At 42.5% G+C, this 18210-nt stretch overlaps 1 protein-coding gene and 1 non-coding gene across 2 annotated transcripts; one reads left to right on the forward strand and one right to left on the reverse strand.

The window, feature by feature from the left end:
• Window positions 1-3364: 3364 nt before the first annotated feature.
• LOC136495027 (small nucleolar RNA R71) lies at window positions 3365-3472 on the forward strand. Its single transcript, XR_010768821.1, has one exon. It is a non-coding gene; the product is annotated as a small nucleolar RNA R71 (small nucleolar RNA).
• A 5136-nt stretch (window positions 3473-8608) lies between these two features.
• On the reverse strand, window positions 8609-9124 carry LOC136491709 (putative F-box protein At3g10430). Its single transcript, XM_066487967.1, has one exon. It carries the CDS (start codon window positions 9122-9124, stop codon window positions 8609-8611), a length of 516 nt encoding a protein of 171 aa, XP_066344064.1.
• Window positions 9125-18210: the final 9086 nt, after the last annotated feature.

Consider the following 18210-nt stretch of genomic DNA (forward strand, 5'->3'; position numbering starts at 1 on the left):
ACTAAACTCAATGCAATGCAAGCAGCATATATAAGTGGAAGTTTTCCTAGTCTAAATATCATTTATGGCTCTGGTTGGAATTCAAGCTTTGTCATACAAGGAACTCATCATGAAACATTTTTATATTTTTCAAAAGATAAATCTCTAGAACTCTAGTATCACTTGGAACAAGATAAACAATAGCTCAGACCTTCTCATATCATATCCATCAATTACCTAGACTCAGATCAAGCATATGCTACCCACGAGTTTCAAGTTCAGAGTAAATTCTTATATCAAAACAGTCTTTTCCAAAACTCGGTAGAATTCAAGGCTGAAAACTAGGTACTTGAAAGAAATTACGACAGAGCAATTATTCATCATTTCCATTGTAAGAGATTATCTTTAGAGTCCTTTTATTTATGCAGCTCTTAAAAATAGAAAACTTAGACTAGACACAATTTTTATTTTGTTTTCATCATTTTTTTAGATCACACCTTATAATATATATATATAACTGGCTAAGATACATCTTTATTTTGTTATGCATCTTTTTATTTCTTTAGCTAATATAAAGCAAACTTACTAATAGTAAAACTAAAGGAAGAAAATACTTAGCTAGATACACGGGGGATGCTCCTCCCCCAAGCTAGATGTTTCCATGGTCGATTGTTGGATGTTCATTGATCTTTCTCAAAGCGGGTTTGTCGGTGTATGTCCTTCTCATCCACGAGTGGAGGAGATGAAGACAACTGAGTGAACTTGCTCTTGATCATGTGAATCATCCTGCAAAATACTTCAACAAGAACAAACTCGTGGCTCGATTAAGATAAGGGGTTAGCAGTCAACCATTTAGAGATTTGTTCTTGTGGGTTTAGATAGATTTTCTAATGGTAGAATTTTAACAAGATGTCTATCTAATATTTTTGGATTTTCTATTTTTTTATATATGCAAGAAAGAAAATATGTAGGCATAGTATATATATTATTTTTATGCCACCACGATGAATATTCATTGGGCTTGTTACACCATGAAAATTATTCACATGGGGCTTAAGGATGCAATAATATTTTTATTTTCTTTTCTTATGCGATGATGATCTGCAATAATAAAACTTTTTGTTTTTCTTTATATGAAATATAACTAGATGTATGCATATATTTTAAACTAATGCAATGCTAATATAGAAAAGTGCATATGCTAAAGTAAGAACAATTCATGCAATACTGAAAATAAATATGAATAACTACTGATATTATCTCACTTCGAGGGTTCGAATTTTTAAGTCCTCCGGACAGGACTTTACTCTAGTCTTATTCATTCTTCGGGTGCATCATCCAATCTCAGTGATGGAGACCCTGATGGTTGCACCTCATGTGATTCTGATGATGTCACCTTCTCCTTCCACACCTGCTTGACCGATGGACTCGACTTAGGCGGTGTAGGTTCCTTTTTCACAAATTCTTCAGGTTGTTCATCTTCCTCCCAATCATTCCATAGGGGTTGGTTTCCTTGACATTAGGATGATCGATGTCTCCTCCTAGAGTGGTTCTTCTTCGGCTGATCATAAGTAGTATAACTATTGAAATAACAACGTACCTTTTCTCTAGGGAGTTGGAAGTGGAATTATCCAGATCCGACGTAGATGATCACATTGGTGGTGTTGACGAATGGTCTTCCCAGGATGATGGGTGTATCATCATCTTCTTCTCCCATGTCCAAAACCATGAAGTCAGCAGGGGCAAAGTTGTCATATATTCTTACCATAACGTCCTTTGCTATTCCTTTCGGGAATCAGATTGATTGGTCCACCATCTACAACTGCATATATGTAGGGTACAAGGGTTCATTACCAAATAAATATTCATATGTTACCTTGGACATTATGTTGACACCTGATCCAATGTCATAGAAGGTCTTGTGGAAGATTCTTTGTCCAATGGTACACTCGATCGTCGGTACACTAGGATCATCCTTCTTGGCAAGTAATGGTGAAGCGAGGAGGTGGTCATACTCTGATCGGAGTGTGTTGATCATGTTGACTAATTCTTCTGGTGACTTCCTGGTCTTGTTCTTCCTCCGTCTCCTCTTGTTTTTCTTCTTGGTCATTGTTGTTTCTTTGGGTAGGTATGCTTTTTGTGGATGACTAGGAGATTGTAGGATGCGGTTCTTGAAAGAAAGTTCTATTTTCTATCCTTGATTGTGGAGCAGATCTTTGCACTATCCAGATAGATGATGGCCTTTGTGGTACTTAGGAAAGGTCAGCCCAAGATGATGGGTGCCCTTTCATCCTCACTTGTTTCCATGACCACAAAGTCTACATGAATATATGATTGTCCCACTCAAATAATGGCATCTTAAAAAACTCCCTTGGGGTAGCAGAGTGACTGATCTACAAGCTGCAAATGCATATTTGTGTACAACAAAGGATCTCCTAGGATTTTCTCATAAATTACCTTAGGCATGATGTTGACACTTGCTCCAAAGTCATAGATAGCTTCTTGGAAGATGTGAGGTCCAATGGCTACGTGGATGATAGGTCACCCTAGGTCGCTCTTCTTGTTAGGTAGGGAATAATCTATCCACCTTCCCGTCAATGACTCCATGTAGTAGTAAGCTGCATTATGAATATCGACAAGATTTGAAGTTTCTAGATCTTCTAGTTGCCCCGGAATCTTACCTTTGTTAGATGGAGGAACAGCCACCACCAGCTGAGCTATTTGTGATTCTATCATTTTATTAAAGCTATGCTAGTTCTTAATGGCAGAAGCAAAGCTATCCATTCTATTACTTATATTTTCTAGAATTTTATCATTGGTAGCTACTTTCCTAGATAATCCTTCCATGAGTCTAGATTGGTTAGCAATTAATTCTCTCAAGGGTGGTTGATTGAAGTTATTATAATTGTTACCTTGAGGGTTACCCTGGTAGTTACTTTGGTAGTTCAGCCTCTGTTGCTGGTTCCATCCTTGATTTTATTGAGGATGATAGTAGTTGTCGTTGACAAAGTTCACATCCTCATGGGTTTCAAGGCAGTTGTTCCCTAAATGCCTAGTGTTTTGACACTCTTCACATGTCATGCGGGAATCATGAATGTGCATGTCTTCTTTCTTCTCATTAGCTCGGTCTTCGAGCTTCTTGATCAGCAGGTCCATCTTCATAGACAACATATCTATCTCCTTGAGTTGATGCATACCTCCAGCCCTCTTATGAGTCTGAACTCATTCTTCATTCCAACCTTGGTTGGAGGCCATCTTCTCTACAAGAGTTGTTGCAGCTGGAAGCATGAGTGACAGAAATGCACCTTCGGTAGCAGCATCCATAGTCTCATGGGTACTATTGGTCAACCCATGGTAGAAGGTCTGCATGAGTAGCTAATTTTCCTTCCCATAATGAGGACATTCTAATATGTAACCTTGAAAGCGTTACCATGCCTTAGGGACAGATTCCTCATATTGTTGCTAAAAACTTGAAATTCTCCCACGTAGAGCATTGGTCTTGCCCGTGGGAAAGAACTTTGCTAGGAAGGAAGTGGAGTAGTTATCCCATATAGTATTTCTATCTTTGTTGGCATAGAACCACTTCTTCACCTTCCCCAAAAGTGAGAATGGGAAGAGGCGAAGTAGTATGGCATCCTTGGTTACTCCTTTGATGGTGAAAGTGTTATAGATCTACAGAAAGTGTTGGAGATGTGCACTCACATCTTCATGTGCCTTTCCACAAAACTGGCTAGCTTGCACCATGCTCATAAGAGCTGGCTTAAGCTCGAATCCATTGTCTCCAACATTGACATTAGGTCTAGTACAGATGTTGGTAGTTGTTGGAGCAGAGAATTCATGAAAAGTCTTGTCAGCCATGGCTTCAAATTCTACTGTTAAGCTTTGCCTTATCTAGTTGTCTTCCGATTCTAAAGTAGGGACTTTTTTGAGTTTGGCTCTAGTTCTCTTGATTAATGCTTCGGGATCTTCAACGTAGTTTGTCGAAAGGTTAAAACCGATCATACATTACCCTACATAAGATACACAAGTAGACAAAACAAGGGTAAGCTAGTTTGAGCAGAGGTTAGTGGTTTATCTCGATAACATCAATAAGCATAAGTTTATCAATACTTCTTTTGTCTAGCTACATTCCTCGGCAATGGCACCAGAAATGCTTGTTGGTATTTATTAACTTGTCACTTGTTTTAGTAACCACCTACTAATTACCTACATCTCCTAACATTATTTTACTAGGTTGTCATCCCTAGTGATGGTGCCAGAGATGCTTGTTGGTACTACCTAGCATCACTACTAGAATGATACTAAGTAGTTCTTTATCATTTTATGTGACTAGAAAGAATATAAAGATATATGAATGAAAAAGAATCTGCAAGCGCACAGATAATTATACCATTGTAGCACTTCACCCGGGAGTATTCTAGGTATTGTTATTTATATTTTATCATAGGGATGGTCTAGCATGGACAAGTATTGATAACTTATACTATTGATGGAGAAGTAAACCATAACCAATTATTCTACTCATAACAGGGGTAAGTCATAGGATAAGAGATATGATAAGTATTGATCGATGATGATGATAAATCACTCAAAGTACTCCTTTCTATGGCATTAGCATAGTCAGGTTGAATATTAGAGGAATAATTCCTAAGTCATTCTTAATTACAAGTCAAAGTGTACATTGATTAGTGATATTACACCTAGTAATCATGGCTAAGATCATCTTTATATCTACATATTAGGGATATTCCTAAGGAAGATTAAGAACAAAGCTTGCCCTTCCTTCATAACCACATCCTACGTGCTACCTATATCGGGTAGTGAACTACAAAGGACTCAATGGGAGTGTCACATCCGCGATCTACTACAAGGCCTGGAATATAGGATGTATCTGCAGGTAAACAACGTATAAGCACAACACTTACACAATGTCGACCACTCACCCCGTGTACTTTGGAGTGAGTGCTTTATGAATTTATGCATAAACATAATGATAAACTTGCTACACTAAGTATATAATCAAATTAGATGATGAACATTATAACAAAGAACATGAATAAGATGAATACTAATATTGTCATTACAATTGTTGCAAGCATATAAAAATAATGGACATACAAAAGACAGGGGTACAAGGATTATACCAAACCACGCTCTTGACATGATCGGGAATCCAAGCAAAGCCTACTTGCCTCCCTCTAGATCTAACCTAACAAGTTATGCCCTAGAATTGATAGAGCTCTGATGATGATTGGGGTTTCTATCTTCTCAAATGACTTGAAGCCTTAGGGGGGTAGCAGGGTCTGGTATACATAGCCTAGAGCATCAAACATGAGCCCTTGGATCAAACTGACTTAAGAAACAGCGTAGATCCAACCTAGGAGGTGGTAGAGAACCGACATTGCAATGTAGAGACTGATAGGTGGGCCTAGGGTCTGGGTGACCTGCAGGTGGGGCTAGCCAACCCCACCTGGTAGCCTCTACCTCTCTGCCATGGCATGGTGTCCTCTGGTGTCTTCTAGAACTTTCTAGTGTCCATTTCATGGCAGATAAGCACAATTAAATCTGACATGTAGGTCCACCTTGATGGTTTTCTGGTTAAACCCTACAGAAAATACAGATTCACCAAAACTCATGGAATTTATTAGTTTCAACCCATAGACGTTTGTTGGTGATCATATTTATACCCTTATTCATGTTTCTTTGATGGTTTATAATGGTTGTTAACTACCATCAACACTGGGCCAGGTCATCATTGGCCCGACGCAACTCCACTGCCTCGGCGTACGCGCCGTGGAGCTACTCCTCGATAGCTAAAAAAGGTGACAACAAAACCCTACAACTGAACACACGACATCGCTTCGCACAAAGTGAAAGAACAAGATCATGCCCAATAGGACTTACCAGCAAGCCATGCATAAGCCTCAGCGGTTGCAACCTCCACCATGACCATTTTGTGCTCTGACGCAACAAGCGCCGTTTGCAAGGCATCAAGGCAAAGCTGCAGCCGGTGCGCCTCCCGGTTCTCCTCCCTGAGGGTGGATCGGGGCACCAGTTGCGGTGACACCGAGGTGCCTTCCCCATTAGCAAGGAAGGGCTGCACTGGATGTGCCATGGAGATAGCACTGTACAAAGGGGAAGCATCAAGACCACTAGCATAAGATAAAGTACAAGATCCATAGTTAATTACTCGTGCTCCCATCGCAAACTGTGACAAAGGAGGGGAGGACCTCCAAACACCCTATCCTTCGGCAAGTCTTCCCTTGGGCGCTTCGACCGCTCCACCATTGGATGACATTTTGAAGATGAGGTGTGTGGGTGGTAATCAAGTGTAACGAGTTTAGAAAGCAATCATACTTGGTACCCCCTTTTATCGAAGGATATATAGGCGAGCTAAGCGTCCATTGGATTTCCCTACGATTGCACCGAGTGAAAGTAGGAGCTAAGGCAAGGCCACATCTCCCATGATCTTAGTGGAGCATGCTTCTCCCAGAACGGCATTGGAAGTTGGATGGAGAAAATTGACTACATCACACAGCTCATCTGAAGTGTCTCATCCACCTGGTCGCCCGCTATAGGAGTAGGATAAAGAGCGAATAAAAATTGGAATATGAGTACCACAATGACATGAAACAATATTTTGTTAAAAAAGTAAACCTTTATTCATAAGTCCAACAGGTTACATTCGAAAGGTGTACAATAACAAAGATGTGTATCAAAGACTACTGGGTGTACAATAACAAAGACCTATCGAGTACATAAAACAACCTATACTCAACTACGACATCACAAAAATTCCACTAACATCACCCAAGAAGGGGCATGGAACAGAGTTTGAAATGACATAGTTGTAGTCATAGGCTACTTCGATGAACAGAGCCAATGCGACACCCACCTCGCAAAGCTTCCACTTGCATCCCCCCGTAGGCAAGGGTTGCAGCGGAAAGCACGAGGAGACCTACCCATGTCCGACTCCTCCACAAAAATAGAAGAGAGGATCACCCCCAAACATACCAAAGGTGGTGATCCTCCCTATATCTTCGCAAAACTTCCACTAGCACTGAGGCTAGACAAGCAGCCATTATTGCACCCCAAACGCGGAAGAAAGCCAATCTTCAAGGCCTTAACCCATCACTAGTGCTGCCATCGGAGAAGTTGAAGAATGAGCACCATGGCGATGAAGATGGATGATAGGATCAAAAGCTTTCTTCCACTAAAACTAAAGGGGGTTCTTAGAGGAAAAATGTGTGTGGAATGAGCACAACTAATGGCAAACTAGCTTAACTTGGCTTAAATAGCCCTACCTCAAGATGCACGCATGGAAGGCAATAGTCAAGGTCTATGACATCCGTGGCCACCCATGCGATTCACGTGTGACACAACGATGAACACGATGCAGTTCAAATTCCCTAGCACATTTGATTCCCTGCCACATTTCATCCTCATCTAAAATTGGCCTTAATGATGACATGTACTCAAGCGTATGATATGACACGAGCGGGGAAGGCAACAGTCAAGGTTCGTGACATCCATGGCCACCCACGCTAGTCACATGGGTGACAGAATAGGGCAGACGGCATGGGCCATTTTATTCGCTACCACATTTGAGGCGCATCTATAACGTGGGTGCATTGTAGTGCGTTTGAGGTGTCATTTTTGTGTAGTATTTTGGAGTGCCCTCATTAGCATTGCCCATGTACCCAAAACATTAGAAATCAATATAAGTATTCTACTACTACAATGCTTCTTCCTTCTTCATTGTCACGCAGGCCTTCCTCCTCTTAGAGTAGGGCGATGTCACACTAATGCTGAATCACTATATGAAATGGCAACGGGAGCTGCAACACCACCATAACATACTGTTCATGCCAGAGAAATAAAACAATTTGGAAACACAACAAATTAAGATGGCACACTAGTTTAGCTGCAATAATGACAATATCCATCCTAGACGAAATTAACTTGGCCATAGACAATCAAACAACATTGGTCCATTTGAACATGTCGTGACACAAAGATACATCAAATGGAGCTTTATTCACTACTCAGCTAATGACTCCAAGAAAAAGAACAATGAAACATAAGGAAGAAAGTAAGGTCTGCTCATGAACCGTGCTAGGACTTTATGTCTACCATAGCTATGGTCGACACTGGAAGGGATGACCTGAACTTTTCTTCGGACCATGTCATATGTGATGATTGTTCTTTCTGCCCCAACAAAGAAAATCAAAATCTATTCTAGGTGAACTATAATCGCTGTGCAGGCTGAATCATAATCCACGTAACCAAATTGAATATTAGTCTTTCCAAACACCTTCAGTGTGCTGATAGTATGCTTCAATATCCATTTATTAGTAGCATAGTCTTCAAGGATCCAGACTGAAAGCTGGGACATATTGTGACCACTAACACCACCAACAGTATATACACACAAGTGACCCTGAGCTTGATGGATGGAGGGTAGAGTACCATGAGGTCTAGGAATTTTCCTCCATGTCTTTCCCTCCATATCCACATCAAGTATTAGAGAGTACCCCATAATGTGCAGACAACCATTAAAAAACACACTTGCTGATCTTGAATGTATCACATCATCAATGTCCTGGCCCCATTCAGATTCCTAATAGATCTATGCTACAGTTTGAGTTGAGTAGATCTTCACACCTAGGCACTCAATGTCCTCCTCCACAAATTCAATCACATAGAAGTGCAAGGAGGCTGTCGAATCAAACCCCAATCGAGCCTGACCAATAGCATGGATGCTAGGCGGTAGTACCCACAAATTCTTGGTTGCTAGAATGTAGATGACATAGTAGGATCCAGCAGCCTCAACACACAAGCATAGGACGAGGCCATTGCAGCAATCTAAGATAGCTACTTTGTTAATGGGGAAGGGTAAGAAGGACAAGTTAGAGCATTCACCGGTGATGCTGGGGAAGTTTTGCTCGCCTTTCTCGCCATCGTAGAAGAAGCCAGCCACAGTCTGGGGCAGCACCTTATAGATGTTGGAGATGAGGCAGTTCCAGGAGTGATGGACACAATTGCAGCACAACAAGGAGCGGGCGGGGAGGCGGCGGAGGATCTCTAGAACAATATCCTTTCTGAGGCTAGCCAGTGCATTCCTGTTGTTAGGGGCCACCTCCATTTCAAAGAGCCTACGATCATCATTGTGCAGTAGGATGAGAGATTCCTTAGTAATGAGATCACTAAAGAGGAAAATAATGTGACAAAGATCCATTAGTGCTGTGCGAAAGCATTATCCTTGCCTTTGGATCTAGCGGCGATGCGGCACGAGGCATGCAATGGTTCACACAAATTACAAGAGGAACAATGCACCGGCCATGTGGGAGGTGGCGGTGGCACTGCATGAGGCATGCAATGGTTCACATAAACTAGGAGAGAGAAACAATGTGCCAACCTTGAAGATGGAGATGTGGAATCATGATGGAACTATGTTGTGGGTACTTGGGAAAAACTTGCTCAATTTACTACCGCCAGTAGACCAAACTGTCCTATAGGGCCGGTGGCCAGAACGCCTATCCAGTCAGCTCGGCTTTTCATGCGATGGAGAAAATACCACTGCCACATCTATTGTTAACCCATGGGTGGTAGAAGTTTCAACTACCGGTTTCCTTCCTTAGGAGGCCTCGCTATCCACTACTAGGAATATCCACTTCTATGAGGATCTGCTTTCATCACTGAAGGAGCCAAATTCATCATAATTTCAGTTTTATGATGAAAATCGGTTTGTCATAGAAGTCACGTCATACTTGAAATTCTATGATGATTTTTGCAAATCGTCATAGAAGTGGTGTGATCTGTGACCAAAATAGAACATCATAGAACTGTTTTGGCATGCATGGTAGGGGGCTGCCATGCTGGTGGGTGCTTTCATTAGAGATGCTTTCCACATGTACTTGCTATAGCCGGTTGCATTGGAGATGATTCGGGTATGTGTCATCTTCTTATTGCACAACGTGGCCATCTCTGGTTCTTGCCTGTTTCAAGTTGTTACTGGACCATGTGTCATGTTCCTATTGTTCCACATGTTAGTTTTCTATGGGCACACATGTCGAGTTGCGGTCAGATCACCTGTCACTTAATCATTAAATCATGTGGCGTATTTTTATTGGTCCACATGGCCGTTTCTTATTCGACCACGTGTCATGGCACTATTCATCCACATGTCATATTTTATTCGACCATGAGGCTTGACGATTTCCTTCCATGTGTTGGATTTTTAGTAGCCCACGTGTCGTGCCCTAGCCAATTCACGTGTCATGCATTGGTTGGTCTACGTGTCACATTTTTATTGGATCACATGGCATGTCTTGGTTCTACCGCATGAAGTAATTTGAGATCGTCACTACTGCATAGATTGACTACATAACAATTCAGCCTGGCAATCAAAGAACCACAATTAACATTTGACACGTCAGCAGCGAACCATAGATAGAGTATCACAACATCAAACCATCACATGCATCCACATAGTAGACCATAAATGTTCACCACATCAAGCCGAAGGAGTTGAAGACTGAGAGTTAATTACCAGGACAGCTTAAGCACATGACTAGTGCATAGAGCCTATTGTACTCCTTCTGTTGCTGTTGCTTGAATTCCTCAAGCTCCCTTTTAGCCTTTTCTATCCTCACCTTCAGTTCATCCACTAGTTTGACGAGCTTAGATGTACTTTCCTATTAACTAGCAAGATGCTCCCAAAGTGTCATCTCTGCTGATGTCTCTACTCTAGTGGAGCTTCTTAGGATACCAGCGTTATTCAAAAAAGGTTTTTGCTGCTTGCCTAGGAGGAGCGCTTGCCCTAGCAGAGGCCGAGGACCTTCGAAACAACATCAGTAGTAGTCATTGGTTGCTGCCCATTAGCAATAGGTTTTGCTCGCATAGCTTCCATAGCTTATAGCGAAATTCAATCAATAAAAATTTAGGTTACAGATAGTGGAAGAGGACTTCAACTGAAAACCCAAGAGATTAATTCATAACAAGTAATGCATAGGACTTCCTTAGACGACTACTAATAGAGATTACATAAGCACAATGCATAGGTCTTATATAGCCTACTGTCGATAGAGATTACATAAGCACAATGTATAGGAACCATATTGATTGCTGTAAAATTGCAACTACAAAATTAAATGATGTTGCCACATTAGGCTCCTGCTACGTTTCCTTCATTTATGGCAATGGGTTCAGTAGATTTCAAGGAAAGCAAATGAAGGTACTTACAACTTCTGCTCTTGTAGCATCGCTTAGGCCCTTTTTTGTACTGGTATGGAAGTCCTTGAAGACTTCCACAGCATTAACATCTTCATATGGTCAACCATGTTGTTCAAGTCCTAGATCATCATGTTGTTCATAAAGTCCTTGATCATGTTCTACGGCCTTTCTCTTGTTCTCCTTATGTTCACATTGCACATGAATTTCTGTTTATATTTATACAAAGGCAAGAGTAACAATAAAACACAACCAACACTTACAAATGTTTACAACTAGACAGTATAGGAGCAAGATCCTTTAGACTGGTGGTACTTCACTTTTGCACGATTTTGCTTGTTCATCTCATATGTTTCCTATAGCTTCATTTGTTTTAGACTGCAGCATAAGTAGACCATAGCAAGACTAGATAGGAAATCAATGGGTTCACACACACCTTGTTCTTAGCACTTGACCAAGTCTCAACAAGTTCACACCACTATGCATCGCTCATGCATGGGACAGGAGAGGTCATACGAATTTGATTAGGAGGGACGCCATTGAAGTAGGTTTGCTTCAACCTATAGCATGCCTACCGTAACCCACACTGCAATACATTCCAGCAAGCTTCTTGTGTTGGTGGGTGAGCCTTGTCAATGTCCAGCCATGACTGCACACAGTAGTGTGAATGAAAAGTAAATCTATTAAAGTTGATCAAAGTAGAGTTGAATGTCAAGAGAGGATACCCATAAATACAGTTAGCCTCTCCACAAAATTCCTATAATAGATGACACCTGAGGGCTTCTTGTAATGTTTCCAATGTGTTAAAATTGGTATTTGATGCCTGACTACTACACCTGCCTCTGAGGCAAACTTGGCAGCTTGCACTAGATCATGTGGCCTTTCCCCTCGGCAACAGAGATGGGCATCCTCAATCCTCCCATTTATTTGCTCATTTTGTGTAGCAAAATTCCATGAGTTCGAGGCCTCAGCTTCCTCGCACTTCTCGGCAATGGTACTACAAAGTTTTCATACATTTAGATTGTTAGGAAAGTAACATGGATATCAAATAGCTATTGTGAATTGATTGATAGACATCTATAAGGTAATACCAACCTAGGGAACTTTCATTGTTCTGTAGGTGGGTGGAGACAGGAATTTGCTTAGAGGGCTCCTCTTTGGCATGGCTATCACCATCTAGCCATGGGTAGTCTCTCATAGGGCTAGGTAGCTCAGAGGGCTCCTCTTCGGCGTGGCTATCATCATTTGGCCATGGGCAGTCTCTCATAGGGCTAGGTAGCTCAGCGGGCTCCTCTTCAAAATGGCTATCATCATTTGGCCATGGGCAGTCTCTCATAGGGCTAGGCAGGCTATCATCTCGACAAATGTCTCCAGTCAATTCATGAAGTTTGAATTGATCCCTGGGTATAGGTGTCCATGGTGATGGAGAATTAAGTTCACCTACTGCCGATACCTCCACCCTTTTGCCAGCGGTGGCCCTCCGAGTACCAACTCCAAGAGCAAACTCTCCTGGTCATGTTAAATTCAAACACTTGGAGTGCCTTTGCCCAGGACTCATGGCAGCGCTACCTTTTGTCCTACTAGCAGAGCCTCCTCTATGGCTCCTTCGACCTAAACATAGAAATTGGAGATACAAACTTAAGCAGCAAGCATGTACAAATTGCATTGCTATCCAAATATGAAGCATTGTAGTGCTACCTACACCCCCCTAGAACTAAATACAAGATAGAACAATCACCTAAATTGCTAGGGGTACTGGCTCATCTTCTAAATCTAAATCTGTTTCATCTGTAACATCAAATCCCTCAACTACCTCCCTTGGTTCAAGGATATATTCCAAATCTTCACCATGTCTACCCTTTGTGCTTGACTTTTTTGCCTTTAGAGACATAGGTTTTGGGCCCACACTTATTCCAAGTTCCATATTTCTAGATTACAAAGGCATTTACTCGTATTAACTAAAGCTTCTACAGAATGTCAACACAACAGAGCAAGAGTATGCAAATAAGTGCCTAACTAGTAACTATAGCTTATACGGAAGTCATTAATCTAATTAAGCACATACCAGCTACACTCAACTATAGGAAATATGTAACCCCATCGCTATCTACATAGCCTTGGTTCAGCCTCTATAGTAGAGCACACATCATAAAAGGAATTTGGGTACCTCTTCCTCCATGTCCGTGATCAGATCTGGCCTTGTCATCGTGGTCGCGGAGCTAGTGCAGCCGACGTTGATGAATGGGTAATAGATCTAGCTCTGGCTAGGGTTTAGATCCGATCGGTTGTGGTAGGTGCCGAGGTAGGGGATCTAGATCTAGCTTGTACCATCGTCAAGGCTAGGGTTCGAAAATGTATGAGAGAGGGTGTGGCTAGAGATTGGAGAGGGAGTCGAGCTGCTATGCCAATGACGTCTAGGGTCTAGAGCAGGGTGGCAGAGGGGGTGGCTAGAGAGTAGAGAGGGAGGCCATGGGACTAGGAATTGGAGCTAGAGGAGAGACAGTGCGGCTGGAGAATGGAGATGGAGGCAGTGACGATGACTCTTTGCGCTTTTATGTGGCCATCACATTACCAAAAATGCCCTTGTCTGAAATCGATGGCGTGGTAAACCTATTTTTCACGCGGAGGGCAAAAGAGAGACATCTAATTTTCGATGCGTGTTGGCGGGACTGCTCAGTGCGGTGTGAAATCAATTTTTTTGGACATGTTGGTGGGACTACTCGGCGTGGTGCTCAGCAGAGATCAGATTTTATTCCGTGTTTTAATAGGAAATGATTACGACAAAATGTTACTTACCTAATATCCGTCTTTTCATTTTTTTCTCCTATGCACCTATTTATATATCCGATGAGTTAGTTATTGCCTTTTTGGTTTTTTCATAATAATATAAATAAACATAAAACTACTCGTTGTAGCTTGTTGCGCTGCATCTACTGATTATTTTTTTTATTTGTGTGACTGCATCTGCGCCTGTTTGAACTAAGGCCTATAATTTGGAAGCAAGGGGAAGACAGGCCTAGGGATGGAAAACCCTCCATAAATAACTAAATGGGTTATTGATATCCCCATGAATTTCTCAACTTGGAAAAAGTCATGGATTCTAAGGGGATTTGAGTTTCTAGAGAAAGAGAAAAAAAGCATCCTCCTCCTCGCTAGTGCTCTGACGATTCACTGGACGAGTCGTAGTACTTCAGATCGTCCTCCTCCTCGCTGGAGTCACAGTCGGTGATGTACTTTGTCATAGCTCAAGTACGTTCACATTTCTCATCATCATTACTACTCAACTCGTTAGTGTAGTAGTCGAGGGGTTGATGTGTTTTCTTGCTCTGATAACGAGAAAGTCTGCAGCACTGTGTATTTAATGCGACAGACTTTCTCATAATCAGAATAGGAAAATGCGCCCACCCCTCGACTACTACTCTGACTGCTCGTATTCCTAATCTATTTTATTAGTAATGAGTAACGCTATGGGGACTCATGTCTTCTAACGTTTGTTATCGTCTGCGTCGAGTATAAATATCCTTCTTGGTCTCTTTTACTTTTCACTTGAAAGTTGCTAGCCAAGGAAAGGTGGCAGTGTTACAACTTCGTTAGCAGTTATTGCCCATAGAACTATAGTGATTGTCCTTGTTGAGGTGAGTTTTAGTTTCTTTGTCATTTTATTCTAGTCAGAATCAAGATCTCAATTGAGGCTAAGATATGGCCTAGGCAATATTTTGTTGCTTTGTACTCGTTCTTGCTTGTTCAAGGTGTAGTGTTTTTTCATATGTGGTTTTTTCTAATGATTTTTTCCTTGTGTTTTTTTGTTCTATATACAGAGAGATGTCATCGTACCACAACACCCATGTTTACTCCACTAGCAAGCTTGCGCTTTGGCGGCTAGGAGTGTTGCCGGGTAGCATAGAAGGGGTGCTTGCTACTTGGGGATGTCATGTTCATCAACAACCCCGACTGATCGTTGTTGAAGTTGCAGTTCATTATATACTTGGTAAAGATTGCTTTGTTACAGTTGTCAAAGATAATGATAGTGGCGAGATTTTTGTCTGTGTTAGGAATTTTGAGCAAATGAAAAGACTTAGTAGTGTTACGGTGTTTGTGGGAGGAGACTCTATCATCTTCACTCATGTTGATCGACTGAATGCAATTTGTCAACCATCTAACATGAGTCCACTTGGAAGATGAGATGTTTTAGATATTAGAGATTAGAGAAATACTACGTAATGTACTTTTGTATATAAAGGAATGAAGTTATTATGTTGGTCCAACTATATTTATCTTCCTTCATTTCTTTCATACTTCATATACTTCAGTTGATTCTTATTACATTGAGTTTTTTTATTTGGTCACATTTGACAATTCTAACTCCTCGATTTGGGACGGAGTGAGTACTTGAATTCAGATTTAGGCTGATCGCAAATGTCAAAGGACAGATGCACAATCATTGAAATGTTTGTGCACCCTATAGACAGAACGATCATCTAAAATTTTCACTAGCCGGACACTAGTGGAGCGATAAGGTTTATCACAGAAGGTCCGGTAGTTTGAAATCTAACTACTAGGATAGTATTGATGAACGACGTGTGGCTTTTGTTTTCATCTTGTAGGCTCCTAGATTCTTGTGCAGACATGCATGCATGGGTGGCGTCAATAGGCTGTTCTAGCAGGGACGTTGCCTCACTGCCCGTCGCATTGATGTGAAGGGGTGAAGCCGAACCACCCACCCACGCAAACATGTTAGGGGTCGTGGGTCTTGGGGTGGTTCCATGGGTTTTCTATTGCCTTCTATGATCATCTACCTTCCCACCCCTAGATCTCCTCCTTCCATCCCAAAGCTTTTGCCCTCCACCTACTATGCCCTTTGCACCGTCGATGCCTCCTACGAGGACCATGACCACATAGTGGATGAAGTCATCTGTCGACCATAGGGCATTCGATGAGCTATGACTGAACACGATGATCTCGAAGGCTGTCGACGTGATCAGGTGGAGAGTCTCACCGAGAATCGAAGTAGAGCCGAGGCCAGAGGATAATGAGGTCGTCTCTTTTGCCCACTTCTACTCTTTTGGGTTCAGGGTGCCAACACACTCCTTACTCAGTGGTTGTTGTACTACTATAGGCTCTGCCTCCATGACTTGACCCTAGATTGGATCCTCCACCTCTTCATCTTCATCATGCTATGCGAGGGCTTCTTGGAAGTCCCTACCCACTATGAGCTATGGCGATCTTTACTCCAGGTGGTTCACTCAGTGCCCAGGGGGTCCATCTTCCTCGGATGGGGGCGCCTTGATTCAACTTTGTCCCGGATTGGAGGATAGGTACCTGAGCCTTGACCGCTACCCTTTCATGGACTTGGGGTGGCAAAGGTCATGGATCTATGTCCCCAATGAGAGCCCACCACTGCCGTCTTATTCTCCAGACCCGCTACGTGGTGACCTCCCAGAGTCATGGGAGGAACTATAGCCCCTGGAGACCTATAGGCACCATGTGCCCAACTTGTTGGATGTGATCATGGATCTAAAGGACCAGAGCTTGATGGGAACAAGGGTGATCCATACCTTCATCGGCCATTGGGTCCTCCCCATAAAGATGAGGCACCACCCCTAGTGGGAGTTTCGAGGCCCAATAGACCCTACAATTGAGTCGAGGGTCACCATCCATGAGGATGACCTAGACCAATGGGTGATGAAGGTTATGGGAGAGTACACGATGGATCATGGTCAGGGGAGTCCCTAGTGGCCTTTAGTGTTGGCCATCCTCCACCGATAGACGGACCTCTCATTGGCGTAGTCTCACACCCACCACTAGTTCCACCTGATGAGGTGATTTTTTTGTGTACCATTGTTCATGTTGTTTCACTTCATTAAATTAACTAGAGTCTACAAGTAATGCTATGGGGGTATGGCCCCTGGTACCCATAAGACAAGACATGGACCACACCATCAGAGGTGGCCTAGCCCACAAGATCAAGGCATGCATGGCACTGGTCGACGTGCACTGCAAGATATTGTATAGTACCAAATATGATACTTTCCTTGTAACCCTACCCCTCCAGAGTATATAAGGAGAGGCAGGGGTCTCCTAGTCGACACGCTCCATCAATCTACATGGTCATCTAGATCAATACAATATACCAAAGACACAAGACATAGGGTATTACGTCGATTAGACAGCCTAAACCTATCTAAATCGTTGTCTCTATGCCTTGTGTCACCATCCAGTTCCTGATCATGCGCACCTCCACTGATCAATCTACCATCACGGGATACCCCTTGGTGGACTGCTGAGCATCTTTTGTTGACAAATGCTCATGCTAGTATTTGTGTTGATGATGCTTAATATAACTAGTATTTGGAAATTGCCTACTTTCTCAATAGGTGGATGTGGGTGTGACGGCGCCTCAAAGATCATTGGCCCTAGAGCTGGGTTCTTCATCTATGGCCGTGCTCGAAAAGTGGTCCTAGGAACCATCCCTTGGTAGGCGTAGCCACCAGCAACGATTCTATCCCATGCTGCTCTAGACTATCCAGTGAGTCATTTGCCTTCTCAATTAGATCGCTCTCCCCCTTATCCTATGGGCTTGAACTTTGCTTGCATTGTGTAGAGAGACGTCCCATTGCCACACATCATCGCTGATCCCGTCCAACCCTAGATAATCTTCTGGTGATGCATCATCAAACCATGAAGTCCCGTCTGACCCCGAATAGTCTTTTTGTGATGCATTGTCAAACCACAAAGAATACTTTAAGTTTAAGGAGGCTTACCTCAAGGTCACAGACTTGTACTCAACGGCCAGTTTGGATGCCGACAAGCAGCGTGATGAGCTAAAGGCCGCATGCGCCACACTTAGCATCACCCAACAAGAAGCCGCCTAGGCATGAGATGAGAAGGCAGCCACTGAGGCGGAGGTCCAGAACCTGTTTGTCAATGCTACTACTGCCTATAACGTTGCCTTCCCAGTGCAGACAGTGGATGATCCGATCACTGCACCAGAGTAGCACC

Source organism: Miscanthus floridulus, chromosome 11 (genome assembly GCF_019320115.1).
Source record: "Miscanthus floridulus cultivar M001 chromosome 11, ASM1932011v1, whole genome shotgun sequence".
Classification (NCBI taxonomy): domain Eukaryota; kingdom Viridiplantae; phylum Streptophyta; class Magnoliopsida; order Poales; family Poaceae; genus Miscanthus; species Miscanthus floridulus.

Coding starts and splice junctions, on each gene's coding strand:
- LOC136491709 (XM_066487967.1), bottom strand. CDS start 9,124: ATGGAGGTGGCCCCTAACAACAGGAATGCACTGGCTAGCCTCAGAAAG.